At 44.0% G+C, this 16,737-nt stretch overlaps 1 protein-coding gene across 2 annotated transcripts in view; it reads right to left on the reverse strand.

Moving 5' to 3' along the window:
* The window catches only part of LOC135704987 (netrin receptor unc-5-like), an 846,608-nt gene that overhangs the window by 35,323 nt on the left and 794,548 nt on the right, over nucleotides 1-16,737 (reverse strand). For both annotated transcript variants that reach the window (XM_065226538.1, XM_065226537.1), the window contains one exon: nucleotides 11,487-11,805. In XM_065226538.1, coding sequence (XP_065082610.1) covers nucleotides 11,487-11,805 — 319 coding nt within the window. The remainder of the gene's footprint in view (nucleotides 1-11,486; nucleotides 11,806-16,737) is intronic.

Raw genomic sequence — 16,737 nt, forward strand, 5'->3', positions numbered from 1 at the left:
ACTCGCCAAGTTATAAGCGCCTTAACATTAGCTGTTTTCACGATTCCCACTAAAATCCTTTTCCCCATGGACATGCTTGGTATACACAGTTTTGGTCACGAACTGCTCATTTGTTAATAACTTTGCACAGGTTGACGAAACATAGTTCTGTTTGAAGCAGTCGATAGAATACAGTTTGTAAAAAAAGGAGATTTTAATTATAGTAATAGTTGTTTATTAATTTATTTGATAAGGCTCAAACGAATTAACTTTACAGAGCCGAGCATTCTTGGTCACTATACACACTTAAATTATGTTATTGAAATCTGTGAAATTTTACCGAAATCTCAACAGCTGAACGTTCGGTAAATATTTAGTTCGGTGATTTTTCACAGATTTCCTGTAATTTTTGACAGATATTCGGTGAAAAATTACAGGAAATCTGTGAAAAATCACCGATCTGTTTACCGAACGTTCAGCTGTTGAGATTTCGGTAAAATTTCACAGATTTCGGTGAAATAATCTTAGTGTGTACAATGCATCTTAAAACTCTAGTCAAAAGGTACAACACAATAAACACTTTATCTTCCGCTATCCAAAAAGCCTCCTCCTTCATCCGAACTGGAGCTGCTTCCAGTGGTTTGATTGGATGGCAGTTACGCCAACGAGGGTCAGAGCAATTGCAGCAATGGACGCAAAACGTGGTCAGCACTCACACTCATCACTAAACGGTTGCTTTCCAATGTCGACGACATGAATAACAATGAGGAAGACCACACAATGGTTGCTGCCATAAATATTGGTGAAAAGTTGTAATTAATTCCAATATGCGTTGTGAAAATATTCGTTAACTCTCCATTACTCAATATTGAAGGGACCATCGAGTTATAGAATTATCGACTTATACAATAAACATTTTTTTATCGTCCATAATTTCAAGAATAATACCGAAAAACTTCATTTAAAGGCTGACTAAAAGTAAATTGGTACGCCCCTCGCGAGTCGCTAGCACCCCTTTAGTGCTGTGAATCGAAAATCTTTGACAGTGGTTTCTTTTCACTTCTATAGAGAACAACTGGTGCAAGTTTGATCGAAGTAGTCGATCGCGTTTAGAAATAACGTCAAATGGAACTCGATAGAAGAAAAAATATTGTGCACAAACACCTGGAAAATCCGAAGTAGGTCGGTTCCAAGCTGGCTAAAGTGCCGAAGATGCCGAAAACAACAGTTTGTCAAGTATTCGAAACCTATAAAGTAACCCTGAGTGTGGAAAGGAATCAGCGTACCTACGAAAAAAACTGGAACCATGGATCGTCAGCTGTGCAGCAAGGTGTTGAGGTGCGTTAAAGCCAACCCCTGTCTTTCGATTCAGGATGTGGCCAGAAGGTACAACGCCAACTTTCAAACGGTGCGGAACAGCCAGTAAACGTCCGAACCGGCACATGAAGCAGAATTCCGTGGCCAACAAGCGCGCAAGACTCCTGTACGACCGTGTTTTGACGAAACTTAATGACTGCACTTTGATCGATGACGAAACATACTTCAAACTCGATTTTAAGCAACTTCCCGGTCAAAAGTTTTACATCGCGACTGGACGTGGGGATGTGCTGGGAAGATTCAAGTTCGTGTTTGCCGAGAAGTTCGCGAAGAAGGCCATGATTTGGCAAGCGATCTGCAGTTGTGGCCTGAAAACGGAACCATTCGTCACATCTTCGACGGTGACAACTCAAGTTTACATTGAAGAATGCCTGAAAAAGCGTGTATTGTCATTCATCCATAAGCATGGGGGGAAAGTCTTCGTTTGGCCCTATTTGGCCAGCTGCTACTTCTCTAAGGTGGTTCTGGAGTAGTATGCTGCCAACAAGATTGATTTTGTCTCCAAGCTAATGAATTCTCCGAATTGTCCGGAATTTCAACCAATCGAAAAAGTACTGGGCAATTTCAAAGCAGTGACTTCGACGAAGCGGCGGAACAGTCAAGGACATCCAGAAAATACGGGAAAAATGGATGAAATGCGCTGATTCCGTGTCCGTTTCCACTGTGCGGGCGCTGATGGGCTCCATCAAGAGGAAGGTTAAACATTTCATTCGAACTGGAGAAATGTAACTATTTAATGCTGTTACTTTGAAGTTTTAAAAAAGTACTGTAAAGCAACCATTAATGGAATTTTTAAACTTATTGAATCACAAATTACAGGTCTTTTTGTGCGGACCAATTTACTTTTAGTCAGCTTTTAGTACAGGCCTTATTTACTCACATGAATTAAAAAAAAAAAAATGGTTCAAGAATCCATGTATGGATGTTCTGAGTAGTTAATTTATAACATTAAGCCAATACTCCCAAAAACATGCAATAGGCCTGTCAGCTCTTGAAATTTAATTTGTCTTGATATCATAAAGGGTGTCCACGATGAAATTGCCACACACAAAATTGATTCGCAAAATTCGAGTTTTCATACGATTGCCATCAAATTTTCAGGGATTGAGAAATAACTATTAAACTTCATTTTACCATTTTACTCGTATTTTATTTACAGTCCATACGCAAATGCCCGCACCTTGGCCTTAACCCCGGCCATAAGATTCTGCACAACCTGTGAATCAACCGTTTTTTGCATGTAAACCCATACTTTCTTCAGTTCCTCGACTGTCTTCACTACCTTAGGTCGTTTAAGAAGGTGCTGCTTCATAATCGCCCAGTACTTCTCGATGGGGCGGAGCTCCGGAGTGTTGGGAGGGTTGAACATTTTCGGCACGAAATTGACCTTATTGTCCGCATACCACTTCAGCACGTCCTTGGAGTAGTGGCATGAGGCCAAATCCGGCCAGAAAATTGTTGGGACGTTGTGGGCCTTCAGGAGAGGAAGCAGCCGCTTCTGGAGGCACTCTTTTATGTACACCTGTCCGTTCATCGTGTCCTGGGTCACGAAAGGTGCTCTCCGCTTCCCGCACGTGCAGATGGCTTGCCAAACCAGGAATTTCTTCGCAAATTTGGACATCTTCTGAGTGCGGACATGCTCCGGAACGCTGAACTTATCCTTGGCCGTGAAAAACAGGTTGCCGGGGATCTGTTTGAAGTCGGCCTTCACATATGTTTCGTCGTCCATGATGCAGCATTCAACTTTCGTCAGCATGTTGAGGTACAACTTCCTGGCACAGGTTTTGGCGGACTTGTTCTGCTTCTCGTCGCGATTAGGGGCCTTTTGTACCTTGAACGTTTGAAACCCAGCCTTAGTTTTGGCCTTCTGGACAAAACTTCGGCTTAGGTGCAGCTTCTTAGCCACATCCCTAACGGAGGCGTTCGAATTTCGGTTGAAGGCCCCAACTAAATACGCGGTTGTGATTTTTGGTGTTGTACGGAATACTTTTTCTTTCACTTCTGGGCTTCCGATCGGTGGTCAACCGTTCCTCGAACCGCTTAATCACTCGCGACACCGTGGAATTCGCGATTCCCAACGTTTTAGCGATGGAACGATGCGAGAGATCCTTGTTCTCGTGATGAATGCGCAAGATTTTATCACGCACGAGCTGTTCTTTCGACTCCATTTCCGCGAGTTTTGATCACAGGACTTTAAAACTTGCAGGATGTAAATAATGCACTATGAACTAAATCCACCCACATTTTCATTAAATTCTACCCAACGGTTAAAAAGTTAGAGCAATTTCATCGTGGACACCCTTTAGGTTCTGGTCATTTCAGGATGTAGCACCATCACTCTGAGAGTGATGGTCGGTTAATGCTGGGTAATGCGCAATACAGATCCCATTGAGATCACTAGCCTCTTCCCAGCAACTCCTATCCGTACCTCCCCGTGGTACCGGCCGGGAACTGTGAGCAACCTTAGCCAGCCGTAAAAAAGCATTGCAACGGAAAATCAGCAACAGAGGAATACGAACCGAGACCAACGGCAACGACCCCAGCGACGAAATAGGGCTTGCGATTGGAAACTCGGCACGTGGAACTGTCGATCTCTCAATTTCATCGGGAGCACCCGAATACTCGCCAATCTACTGAAGGGCCGCGAATTCGGCATCGTAGCGCTGCAGGAGGTGTGTTGGACAGGATCCATGGTGCGAACGTTCAGAGGTAATCATACCATCTACCAGAGTTGCGGCAACACACGCGAGCTGGGCACAGCTTTCATCGTGATGAAACGCGTGATCGGTTGGTAGCCGATCGACGAAAGAATGTGCAGGTTGAGGATCAAGGGCCGATTCTTCAACTTTAGCATAATCAACGTGCACAGCCCTCACTCCGGAAGCACTGATGATGACAAGGACGCATTTTACGCGCAGCTCGACCGCGAGTACGATCGCTGCCCAAGCCACGACGTCAAGATCATCATAAGAGACCTAAACGCACAGGTAGGCCAGGAGGAGGAATTCAGACCGACGAATGGAAAGTTCAGCGCCCTCCAGCTGACGAACGGGAACGGCTTACGACTCATTGATTTCGCCGCCTCCAAGAACATGGCCATACGTAGCACCTGCTTCCAACACCACCTCCCCTATCGTTACAACTGGAGATCACCACAGCAGACGGAATCGCAAATCGATCACGTTCTGATTGATGGACGGCACTTCTCCGACATTATCGACGTCAGGACCTATCGTGGCGGTAACATCGACTCAGACCACTACCTGGTGATGGTCAAACTGCGCCCAAAACTTTCCGTCATCAACAATGTACGGTACCGACGCCCGCCACGGTACAACCTAGAGCGACTGAAGCAACCGGATGTCGCCTTAGCATACGCGCAGAATCTCGAGGCAGCGTTGCCAGAGGAGGTCGAGCTTGATGTGCCTCCTCTAGAGGACTGCTGGAGTACAGTAAAAGCAGTCATCATCGACGCAGCCGAGAGCACCATCGGGTACGTGGAAAGAAGTCGACGGAATGAATGGTTCGACGAGGAGTGCAGAGCGATTTTGGAGGAGAAGAACGCAGCGCGGGCGGTAATGCTGCAGCATGGAACCCGACAGAACGTGGAACGGTATAAACAGAAGCGAAAACAGCAGACCCGCATCTTTCGGGAGAAAAAACGCCGCCTGGAAGAAGCGGAGTGCGAGGAGATGGAACTGCTGTGCCGTTTCCAAGAAACACGGAAGTTCTACCAGAAGCTCAACGCATCCCGCAACGGCTTCGTGCCGCGAGCCGAAATGTGCAAGGATAAGGACGGGAGCCTCTTGACGGACGGACGTGAGGTGATTGAAAGGTGGAAGCAGCACTTCGATGCGCACCTGAATGGCGAGGAGAACGTAGGCACGGGAGACCAGCGCAATGGAGGAAACGACTACGTCAGTGCAGCAGAGGACAGAACTGACCCAACTCCCACGCTGAGGGAAGTTAAGGACTCCATTCAGCAGCTCAAAAACAACAAAGCAGCTGGTAAGGATGGTATCGCAGCCGAACTCATCAAGATGGGCCCAGAAAAGTTGGCCACCTGCCTGCACCGGATGATAGTCAGGATCTGGGAAACAGAACAGCTACCCGAGGAGTGGAAGGAGGTGGTAATCTGCCCCATTCACAAGAAAAGCCATTTGGAATGTGAGAACTTCAGAGCGATCACTATTTTGAATGCTGCCTACAAAGTGCTATCCCAGATCATCTTCCGTCGTCTATCACCTAAAATGACCGAGTTCGTGGGAAGTTATCAAGCCGGCTTCATTGACGGCCGATCGACAACGGACCAGATCTTCACCGTACGGCAAATCCTCCAGAAATGCCGTGCATACCAGGTCCCAACGCACCATTTGTTCATCGACTTTAAGGTGGCATACGACAGTATTGACCGCACAGAGCTATGAAAAATCATGGACGAGAACGGCTTTCCTGGGAAGCTGATCAGACTGATCAAAGCAACGATGGACGGTGTGCAAAACTGCGTAAGGGGTTTCGGGTGAACTATCCAGTTCATTTGAATCTCGCCGGGGACTGCGACAAGGTGACGGACTCTCATGCCTACTCTTCAACATTGCTCTAGAAGGTGTAATGCGACGAGCCGGGCTCAACAGCCGGGGTACGATTTTCACGAAATCCGGTCAATTTGTGTGCTTTGCGGACGACATGGACATTATCGCAAGAACATTTGGAACGGTGGCAGAACTATACACCCGCCTGAAACACGAAGCAGCAAAGGTCGGACTGGTGGTGAGTGCGTCAAAAACAAAGTACATGCTAGTAGGCGGAACCGAACATGACAGGATTCGTCTAGGAAGTAATGTCACGATAGACGGGGATACTTTCGAGGTAGTGGAGGAATTCGTTTACCTTGGATCCTTAATGACGGCTGACAACAATGTGAGTCGTGAAATACGAAGGCGCATCAGCAGTGGAATTCATGCCTACTACGGGCTCCAGAAGAAACTACGGTCAAAAAAGATTCAGCCCCGCACCAAATGTACCATGTACAGAACGCTAATAAGACCGGTGGACACGAGACATGGACCTGCAAGCACTCGGATTTTTCGAGCGACGTGTGCTAAAGACGATCTTCGGCGGTGTGCAGGAGAAGAATGAACCACGAGCTCGCTGCACTCTACGGCGAACCCAGCATCCAGAAGGTGGCCAAAGCCGGAAGGATGCGGTGGGCAGGGCATGTTGCAAGAATTCCGGACAACAACCCTGCAAAGTTGGTGTTCGCTACTGATCCGGGTGGCACAAGAAGGCGTGGAGCGCAGAGAGCACGATGGGCGGACCAGGTAGAGCGTGATCTAGCGAGCATTGGGCATGACCGAGGATGGAGAGCGGCAGCCGCAAACCGAGTATTGTGGCGTACTATTGTTGATTTTATCTTAAATGTGATGTTGTACAAATAAATGTATGTATGTACCCTGAGAGTGTCAGGCCGTTAGGCCGAATGGTCATTAGCCCAGACTTAAATAAGTTTGACGAGCTTCCTTACACATATATGTTTTTAGGATTTTAACGCTTAGATATATATGTTCTGACTATTTGGACGTTCAAGAATCTTGGAAATTTCTGCATGTCTGGAATATTTGAAAATAAAACAACCTGACTCTTGAAGATTTTTTCAATAAAATTTACTGAACATGAAATCTTAATATTTATTATTTTTTTTTTTCAAATCCTTAATCTTGATGCAATATGTCCAATATCTTGAAGAAAATCTATCCTAGATCCATTCTGATATTATTGGTAATCTTTACAGGATTTCTTCAGTATTTTTTGAAAAATTTTCTTCAATTATCTCAGAATGCCCACAGAGTTCATCTTAGATATCTTTTGGGTATTTTCTTATAATTTACTCCAAAAACAAACTTTAAATTCAATCTTAAATGCTCTACAGGTAACTAATAATTTATGCAGTATTACCTATAAACTCCCCGAAGATTTCGCCGTAAACTTCACTTGGAGGTTTTCCAGCGTTAACTTTGTTTTCTCCAGAAATTTCTATGGAACTTTCTAGGAATTTATTTTAAGTTTTACTCAGCTCCAAACCATCCGGGAGTTTTGATCTTGATGATTCTACATGCTCAACAAAGGATTTTACGATGTCCTGATTTATAATGCCAATCTGTAGAACTTCGTTTGACCTCATCACACCATGTGGGCCACAAGTTATATTAGAAAATGTGCCAGAAACTCAGATCTTACTGTAAAAAAAGGAGATCTGTAGATCTGTAGATTTGGCACATAGATAAAAATCTCCGGTTTTACTTTTGACGTAGGATTACGTCTTTCAGCAACATATTGGGGGTGCAATTTGAAATACTAAAATCGACCGCGTTACGAAAAGTGGTCAGGATTTGATCACTTATAACTCTGTCAATAGCTGATGGATATTAATTCTAAACAAGCCATTCGATTGGTATGTCGTCTACAAATCTGCAAAAATTAACACTTTATCAATTTTCAAAAGGTCATTATTGAAAACTACACGAATGTGCAACTGTTGCTATTGTAACGTTTGTGTTGTGCACACAACGCACAGCAGCTTAAGCGCCACTCTCTAACTAGAGAGACTGCTGACACGTTTTCCGGTCCGGCTATGAGACTCGGTCTGAGGGCGAGTTTAAGTGGCTCAAACACTACGAATTCCCTAGCTGACCCAAACGGGAAACAAAATATGCGGAAAGGAAAGAACAAACGCTTAATATTAAAGTATTTAGGACGAAGCTTCACAATCAATTACGCGAAGAAGCATTTATTTTATCCAGGAACTTCTCAGAGTTTGCCAACTATTTACATTAGTCTGGGGAAGGATCCTAAATTTGAGCTCAAATCAACTATACTAGACTTACGGTTCCGATGCTACTCTCTTCTACCCTTACTACAGCACGGTGGGCGCCGTTCTGCTGAACGAAGAATGTTGCGACGTTGCTCGATGCGACAAAGGCGATGTCGTATGACGAGTAAAAGTTGCAGAGCGATCGCAATGAGAAGCCGACGCTCATCCACACTAGGCTTGGTGGGAGTCAGCAAGATTCTGATTCGATCAATGGGTCAAATTGCGCTCGATTTCACATAGGATTGACTAGCGGTCGATTCGCTCGACGGATGAGTGGCAGTTACGTGGATCACTGGGTGGGTTTATTAGATGAAATAGGACCCGACAAATCGTTCACTCTCCGGGGTCACGAACGGATGGAATCCACCCGATATCTCACGGTCCACGGTAATCACGGAGGCACGAATATTGAGTTCCGATGCGTGATACAATTCCTAGGCACTCGTCGAGGATTCGTAGAGCATAAAAAAACCCTTTGTTGAAGGGAAAAAATACCCCGCAACGAAATTAATCTCTGCGTATCTCTTAAACCGCGCAATAACACATACCTGCGTTTTTTTCTATTTTTTTTGTTCACAATTAATTGTCCGATTTCGACGGTTAATACTAGGTATTGAACTAAAACAAATTAACAATAATTATCAATTCCAGTGAACTACAAGTGAAAATCTTCTATCACTGCTCGACTCACTTTTCAAAGCACAGGAACAGTTAATTGTAGTAGTAATCAATAGGTACGTCTGGTACGTCTGAATTGAATGCGTAGCTTCACGAAAGTGATTGTGTGACCAGTTAAAACACCTCATCAAGGACTAGACTAATTGCGTCGCAGAAAATTCAAAATTCATTTGTTGGCGGAACAATTGCTCAAACGCCGTGAAGATTTGGAAAAGCCCGATCAAGAGGTTTATCCTTCGCATTCCCGCGTACAGTACAAGCCGCGCAATTATTTGAGATCCATATCTCTGAGTGTGAGTCATCTCACTACGCTGGCACTCATACTCCTAACATTCGGTTTGCTACCTGTGTATGCGTAAGTGAGAGAATTTCAATTGAGTGGAGCCATAAAAAACAATCGTTACGCGCACGCCGCACTTTATCTAGTGGTTGAAAGATGGCACTGCCACATGCTGTCGGATGTAGTTACAACAGTTTAGTCCGCAATAAGAGGGACTGTTACACTATAATCATGAAAATTATCACCGATTGACTGCGAAAAGCGTTTTCCCTAACACAGATTTAAAAACCGAATTCACTCCGGTCTCACCGAACGGTGTATATTCAATCACCGCGTGTGGTGAGTGGTGGTGTCCAGTGGTCATCATCAGCAGCAGCTGCAGTGCTTTCGGCGCGTGGAGTTGTAGATTCTCCAATACACGACGAAAAGCTGCCCGCAAGCGCGAGCTGCAGCCCACTGAGCGGTCCATTCGCGGAGGAAGAAATTGCACCCTTACTAATAGGATTTCAGTTGCTCGTCGTGAGCTGCTATGGGCCATCTATGCCAAGCGCGTCACCGTTCCAAACAACATACAGATCGCCAGCCTTATCTGTGTTCAACACCTTTAGCTCAGCTTAATAGTAATGTCACAGCATTTGGCTACACAATACAAGCGCGCAAAGGAACTGCAAGCGGAAAAACCTCCGAAGAAGCAGCCGAAAACTGATGCTGAAAGAAATCGATGTTACCGAGACAGGATCAGAACGCCTAGAGACAACATCGCTTTATCTACAGGTTGAGATGCTGGAGAAGGATCTTCAAGACAAGGTAGAATATTTGACTATATCCCGTTGAAACAAAGAACTACATACATTGTTTTTAACATATTAATTCGCTAAGAACATCGATCATCGCGTTTACGTCCTTACGCATGCTCACTGTCAAACTAAAGAGCTATCATCCAGGATTGTAGTACAAGCACCGACACCGACAGAGCACCTCAAAAATGCTTCCCAATTTCAACCTATCGAACTTTTTTTTACTGATAACAAGTTAAGAAATCAATTTAATATTTACTATACTTTTGCTGTGACATCAAAACTACCTTTCGTAATACTACGTCGAATCTACGGTCGTGTCTTGGATACATCTTATTTTTTTCAAAATCAATATTTTGAACCATCCTAATGGTTTTACTTGCAACACAACATTCAAATGCAAAAATGGCACAAAATGGCTCAATTAACAACTGAACAAAGAACACAAAATTGAGAGCCAGTGTGAAAGAAGAAGATCATAAACTGTTTCCAAACAATCACACGATAAGTGGATAAATGGAGTATCTTTCCTATCAATAACAACCAATTTCAAACAAAACGGTATGATTTTCTTATGAAATTTATATCAATTAAGGCAAAGTCTGTTGCACGTTTGTGTCCCCTGGAACAGCAATTTAATTGAACTCGTGAATAAAATCCTCCTACCATATGAAAAATGCCGGTATACATTTTTTTTGGCTACTTTGAACATAAACATAATCACATCATCCATGTTCATTTTTTCTGTATATCCCACGCTCCATTGTACTTTTTTTTTGGACAGAAAAAGGCAAACTCCTACAGTCATATTTCAAACCGCTGTCGGTTAATTTGCTACGACATCATCGTTTAGCCAGCCGGAGCCGTATTTAAATTAGCCTCCCATTTCTCATCGGACATCATCGCGCCCACACCCGTCGCCGGCCGCATCATTCATAATCCGCGAACAAAGAAAGGTGCAAATTGTATCAACTCTCTGGAGGCATTTGGCATTGGCATGTCTGAAAAAAAAAGAAGGTGAACGAGAAAACCAACCAGCAAATTGATTTACCCATCATCGCGCGTCCCATTTCCCCAGTTGGGGGTAATCCTTTACGAGATTTGGTCAACGACTCCGACCGACGGGCAGTGCCCTAGATCGACGACGATGACACGATAGGATGTAGTAATCTGAAAAAAGTCTTCCCTTGATTGCTTTGAATCACGCTGCGACGAATCGGACCGTGTATCCTTCCGCCGCGGGGGAGGTCATGGTCTACAGAGCTTTCCATGATGGGATCCCGCATGGCTTGAGACCTACGTCGCTTAGGCTTTCGCCTATAATGGTAGGAAATTAATCACATACCTCTCCCCCGTTCTTGATACGGAGCTTGAGGATTTTTTTTTCTTCCGTTGGAAGAATTATCGCGGTTCGTAGGATTGACTGAGAAAACTTTGTTCAACATCAAAAAAATCGCCCAAATAACAACAGCAACAACAACAATAACAAAAAAGCGATACTCACTTATTACACAAATGTGGCACGTCGTAGTGATGCTCGGAGTTGGACCGAGGGAATGGCAGTGAATTTTTGAGTGAATTGCTCTGGTGATGTCCTGGCAGGGTCGGCTGCTGTTGTAGTCCTGTCGCCGATGTCGTCGTGAGCATACCGGGATGCGCTGATTGCTGCTGCTGCTGATGCTGGAGGAGATGATGCTGGGACGTTGGCTGGTGGTGCGGCGTCAGGGGATACTCGTAATTTATGGCCACCGTATTATGCGTCAAATCGGGCTGAAAATGGGTTAGCTTCTTGCTTTCGGTCGGGAAGTACTCGGATGGCATTTCTGGAAAGAAGCGAAAAAGTCACGGGCGTTAGAAGAAGTGGCAAAAACGACTTACTCGGGAAGAAATGAGAATAAATGTGCGATGATACGTCTTGGTCGGTGACGCGATGGGGGCTTGCGTGTCCCCATTCCGGAAGGAATGTAATAAAAATCTAATTAGGCCACTAATTTCATTGCGTGCACCAGATAGGAGATGGAACAGTCGGATGAGAAGCATCATGCGGACCAGATGGCGAATCCGGGATACCAAAGTACATTGACTTTGCCCGGGGAGAAAGGAGGGGGAGCTTTAATTGTGAGATGCTGTGCCAGGAGAGAAAGTGGCATCTTTCGGGATATTTTCAACCAATTAGATGTAGATTAGAGTTTGGCAAAAGTTTCTTAAAGCCATTAGGCTCCGCTGGAAAGTCTTAGCGAGGGTACAGTTCAGTTGATTGTCAATCCCATTAGTCGAATGCGATGTGGCATTAAGATAACGGTGTGGGTGGGGATGGTTTGGCTGGTTGAGGACGATGTGGCGGATGTAACTTTGTGATTGAACTTTGTGTAATTTCCTGTGATTGCGGGCCAAAGGCATATCGTTCTAACGAGTTTAGAGTTGATTCGATTGGTGCAAATTAGCGTGGCAGGAATGAGGCCGTTTGATGATGTTGTTAAAACATGGCCGTTTTGGAATGGTGTTATCGGTGGGGGTTTGCAGAAAATTTAGTGGCTTTGTCGGGCATAGTTTATGCATTGATGGCGTTGATAATGCGAATGTTCTTAATTGCGGATTTGATTGCTTCCGGAACAAGCGATTATTTGAAAGTGGAGTCAAAGTTTTTCAGCTGAAACGATTCAGCTTCTCAGCAGTTTTGCATGTGTGTTTCAAACAAATCTAATCGAGATCCGGTTGTGATCCCATAAGTCCTGTATCGTAGTTTAGTGTAGTGAGTGCAGCTCTTCACATGTATAATCCACATTATGCAGTCGGCTTTAGATTCAGAAATGGGGGAGGAAGGAGGCTTCATATTTTTGGTGGGTCTGCTTCCGTTTAGACTGGATTATTATGTTGAAATACAAAACTAAGGATGTCTGATAATTTCGTCATACATGCTTAGTTTTGTTAGTTGAATCTCGACTAATTTTGAAAAAAATTACTGCAAGCTCAGCAGAACTGATGTTAGGTTACTGAGTATCAGAATATGTTTCCCTGAATCTCAGCAAGCAAACGTAATTCATGCTAAGATCTCAGTGAATTTTTTTCAGTCCAGTCAAGTCAACTGAAATCTAAATAAAGTGTGTGTGAAACATTATTGATCAGTGTTGTGAGTTACCACAATAGTCAACACGATTGTTGTGATAATTAACTTCTATCTCCACATTCGCTACACAGGCAACTTCGTTTGGGAGGCAGCTCCTCCACCTGCACCCTACCTATCGACCCATCAACTCATGGACCGGAGACCAACGGCTATACTTCCCTTGACGGCTTGAGTCGAAGGAGGGCGTGATCAGAGATTTTATGCCTCAGAAAAATCCCGGTGGCACCGACTGGGATTGAACCCAGGCCTTTTGGGGTGAGAGGCAATAATGCTTACCACTACACTCCCTGATTTATTTTCCGTCGATCTTGTTTTCCGTGCTGAGCACCAATGCTACCGACGCCAGGGAACCAGCTCCCAAACCTGGATCCTACCTATCGACCCATCAACATGCATAACCGTAAGCATACATTCAATTTCAATCGCATCGATCATGAGCCAATAAATTTGCACGTGGACCAAATTAGGTTCTAGCTTCAAATGATTTGTTCATAACAGTCAGAGTTAGAGTAGGTACTAAAGGGTGTCCCACATCAAATTACATCACGAAAAAAAAAACACTGTAGAAAATTACCTAGTAGACCGATCCTTTTCAAACTTTCAGACAACCAAATATAACCCATTAGTAAGCTTTTGGCATATTTATTTCATTCAACTTCAATAACATAACCGTAAGCTTGCACCTTACGCTTAACTCCACTCGATAGGTTCTGTAAAACATCTGACTGCAGCTTCTTCTGTACGGAAACCCACTTTTTCTCATGTCTTCCTCAGATTTGACCTCCTTGGGATGCTTTCGTGCTTCATAATAACCCAGTATTGTTCATGTCGTTGGGTACGAAAGTGACCCCTTGGCTTCGTATCACTCCAGGACAACATTTGAATAGTGGCACGAAGCTAGATCCGGCCAGAAGTTCGTAGGGCTCTCGTTTTGCTTCAACAGAGAAAGCAGACGCTTCTGTAGACACTCCTTGAGGTAGATCTCTCCATTTACAGACCCGGTAAACGGCGCACTCCGTTTGTCACATGAGCAGATCACTTGCCAAATCATGTATTTCTTGGCAAACTTCCTTAATTCCTCCGGAACATCAAACTTGTGCTGAGCGGTGAACCACAGTAGCCCCGGAAGCTGCCGGAAGTCCGCCTTGACGTAAGTCTCATCATCCATGCTGAGACAATGAGGCTTCGTCAGTATCTGGCTGTACAGTTTCCGAGCTCGTGACTTTCCCACCGTATTTTACCGTTCGTCGCGATTTGGAGCCTTCTGCACTTTGTACGTATGCAGTCCTTCCCGGTGACCGAAAGACTTGGACTGATTCAACTTTTTGGCTGCATCCCAGACCGAAGCATTGGGATTCCGCTTGAACGCTTTCACGACAAGCTTGTGATCCTGATCACTAATAGAACATCCATTCTGACCGCATTTCTCCTCCCGTTCGATGCTCAGAGTTTCGTAGTGACGTTTAATCACTCGACTCACCGTTGACTGCACGATTCCGAGTTGTTTTCCGATGTCCCGATGAGAGAGTTGGGAATTTTCCAGGTGCTTGCGCAACAACAATTCGCGACGTTGCTTTTCGGGTGATGAATTTTTTTTCAACTGTTGAAAAACTGACAGCGATAAAAATACAGTGTAAACAATACACTCTAAAGCACTGTTACCCAAATTTTCAAGAGAAAACACCCAATCGGTAATTTTCTACATCGTTTTTTTCCGTGATGCAATTTGATGTGGAACAACCTTTATTTTTTTGACTTCGGCTCCGACTTATTATGCTAAACGATGCATGCGACTCCGACTCCACGATACCGACTCCACGACTCCGACTCCACGACTTCGACTCCACGACTCCGACTCCACGACTCCGACTCCACGACTCCGACTCCACGACTCCGACTTCACGACTCCGACTCCACGACTCCGACTCCACGACTCCGACTCCACGAATCTGACTCCACGACTCCGACTCCACGACTCCAGCTCCACGACTCCGACTCCACGACTCCAACTCTACGACTCCACGACTTCGTTGAAGACTGCAGCCCTGTATATTGACGCAAAAGCGCTACTAAGTTGTTGTTAATATTGCTAAAATAAAAAAGGTAGACATCCATCACTATGAATAGTTGTATTTCAATGTATTCTAATTTGGATCGTTTCCGAAGGTTTGAAATGTTTAATGTTTTCAATCAAAGTAGGCATTCCATTACACTTCAATATTTTCTCGAATATTTCAAAGGGTGGCAAATGGTGGCTGATCAGCCAACATACATTTAAATATACATCAGAAATTCAGCAAAACTCAATTGGAATTGTCTAATTATGATAATATTGTGGAAATTAAAGCTGGAGGAGGAGAAAACTTTAACAAAATTCCTACCTAATATACATATTTGATCAGCACTGTACCCAGCAGATGACGATGGTTGAGGGTCGGAAAAATTGGTCCAATGTTACTTTTAATGCCCATTTTCTATACTTCTTGAAATTTTCTCAACTTCTACGAGCTTCCATCAACTTGTTCCAAGTTCCATAATGAGTTATCTCAAGTTGGCCAAGTGCTCAGAACATTCATGACCTTCTCCAAACTTCAGGAACGGCCTTGAACCTTCTTTTTCAAATTTTCCTAAACATTAGGGCCAAACAAAATTCCCCAAACTTCCAGTAAAATCTTAAATAAAAAAAAACCCTGCAGCTACAAATTTTCAAAACTTCTACGAAGTTATTTTAACTTAAAAAATAACAACACATCTATGAAGTTTTACGAAGTTCCTAGAATTGTTTGCTTGACTTCAACAGTGTTCTTAGATTTCCTATTAATTTCATTGCACTTCTACAATGTTCACTGAACTTTTTAAAATTTCGTTGATTTTATGCAAAGTTCCTTGAATCTCCTGATCTATTTAAAAGCCCTTAAAATTTAACGAAACGCCTTGTTGTTTTAGCACCTTTACGAAGTGTCTTAAAATTAAACAAAGGTTCCTGAACTTTAACGAAGTTCCCAAACATGTTCAAGATTCCCAATTATTCAAAGCTTCCCCAAATTTTCAGCTGAGCACCCTGCATTTCACTGCAGGATACTGCCGGCGAAAAACAGAAGAAAACTTTCGACGAAGCGCATCACGGGAGAGATGAAAGTCGAAAACAGATGCAACTCTGTTGAATGTTATCTGCAGTCCGCAAATCGCACCGTATGCTCCATAATTTGTGCAACGTAGAGGCAGTCTTAGCATAAGGTTGTTACGAAGCGGTCAGGGTTGAATATTCAGGTCAATTTGCCTCAGGATAGCCTCGCAATCTGACCTTCCTTGCAGGATATCGGCCACGGTTAGGGCTCTGCTTGTGTCTCATCTAGTCCGGAGAATTTCTAGGTCGATAGGTTGACAACGGCTTTCGTAACTGCGTAATCGAAACGGATCATTCCAAGGCAACCTACCCAACACAAAACGAAGAAAGCGACGTTGAACAGATTCAATTCTCTCGGCACCGTTGTTGTAGTTTGGGTTCCAAACCGCTGAACAATACTCAAGCGTCGATCGAACAAGCAAACAATAGAGAGATTTTAGACAGTAGATATCGGTGAAGTTAAAGTTGTCAGTTAGTATCTCATTAGTGAATACACAGGCA

The sequence above is a fragment of the Ochlerotatus camptorhynchus genome, unplaced genomic scaffold, assembly GCF_037179485.1.
Source record: "Ochlerotatus camptorhynchus isolate MF236.1 unplaced genomic scaffold, CSIRO-AGI_Acam_v1.1 ptg000255l, whole genome shotgun sequence".
NCBI classification, from domain to species: domain Eukaryota; kingdom Metazoa; phylum Arthropoda; class Insecta; order Diptera; family Culicidae; genus Ochlerotatus; species Ochlerotatus camptorhynchus.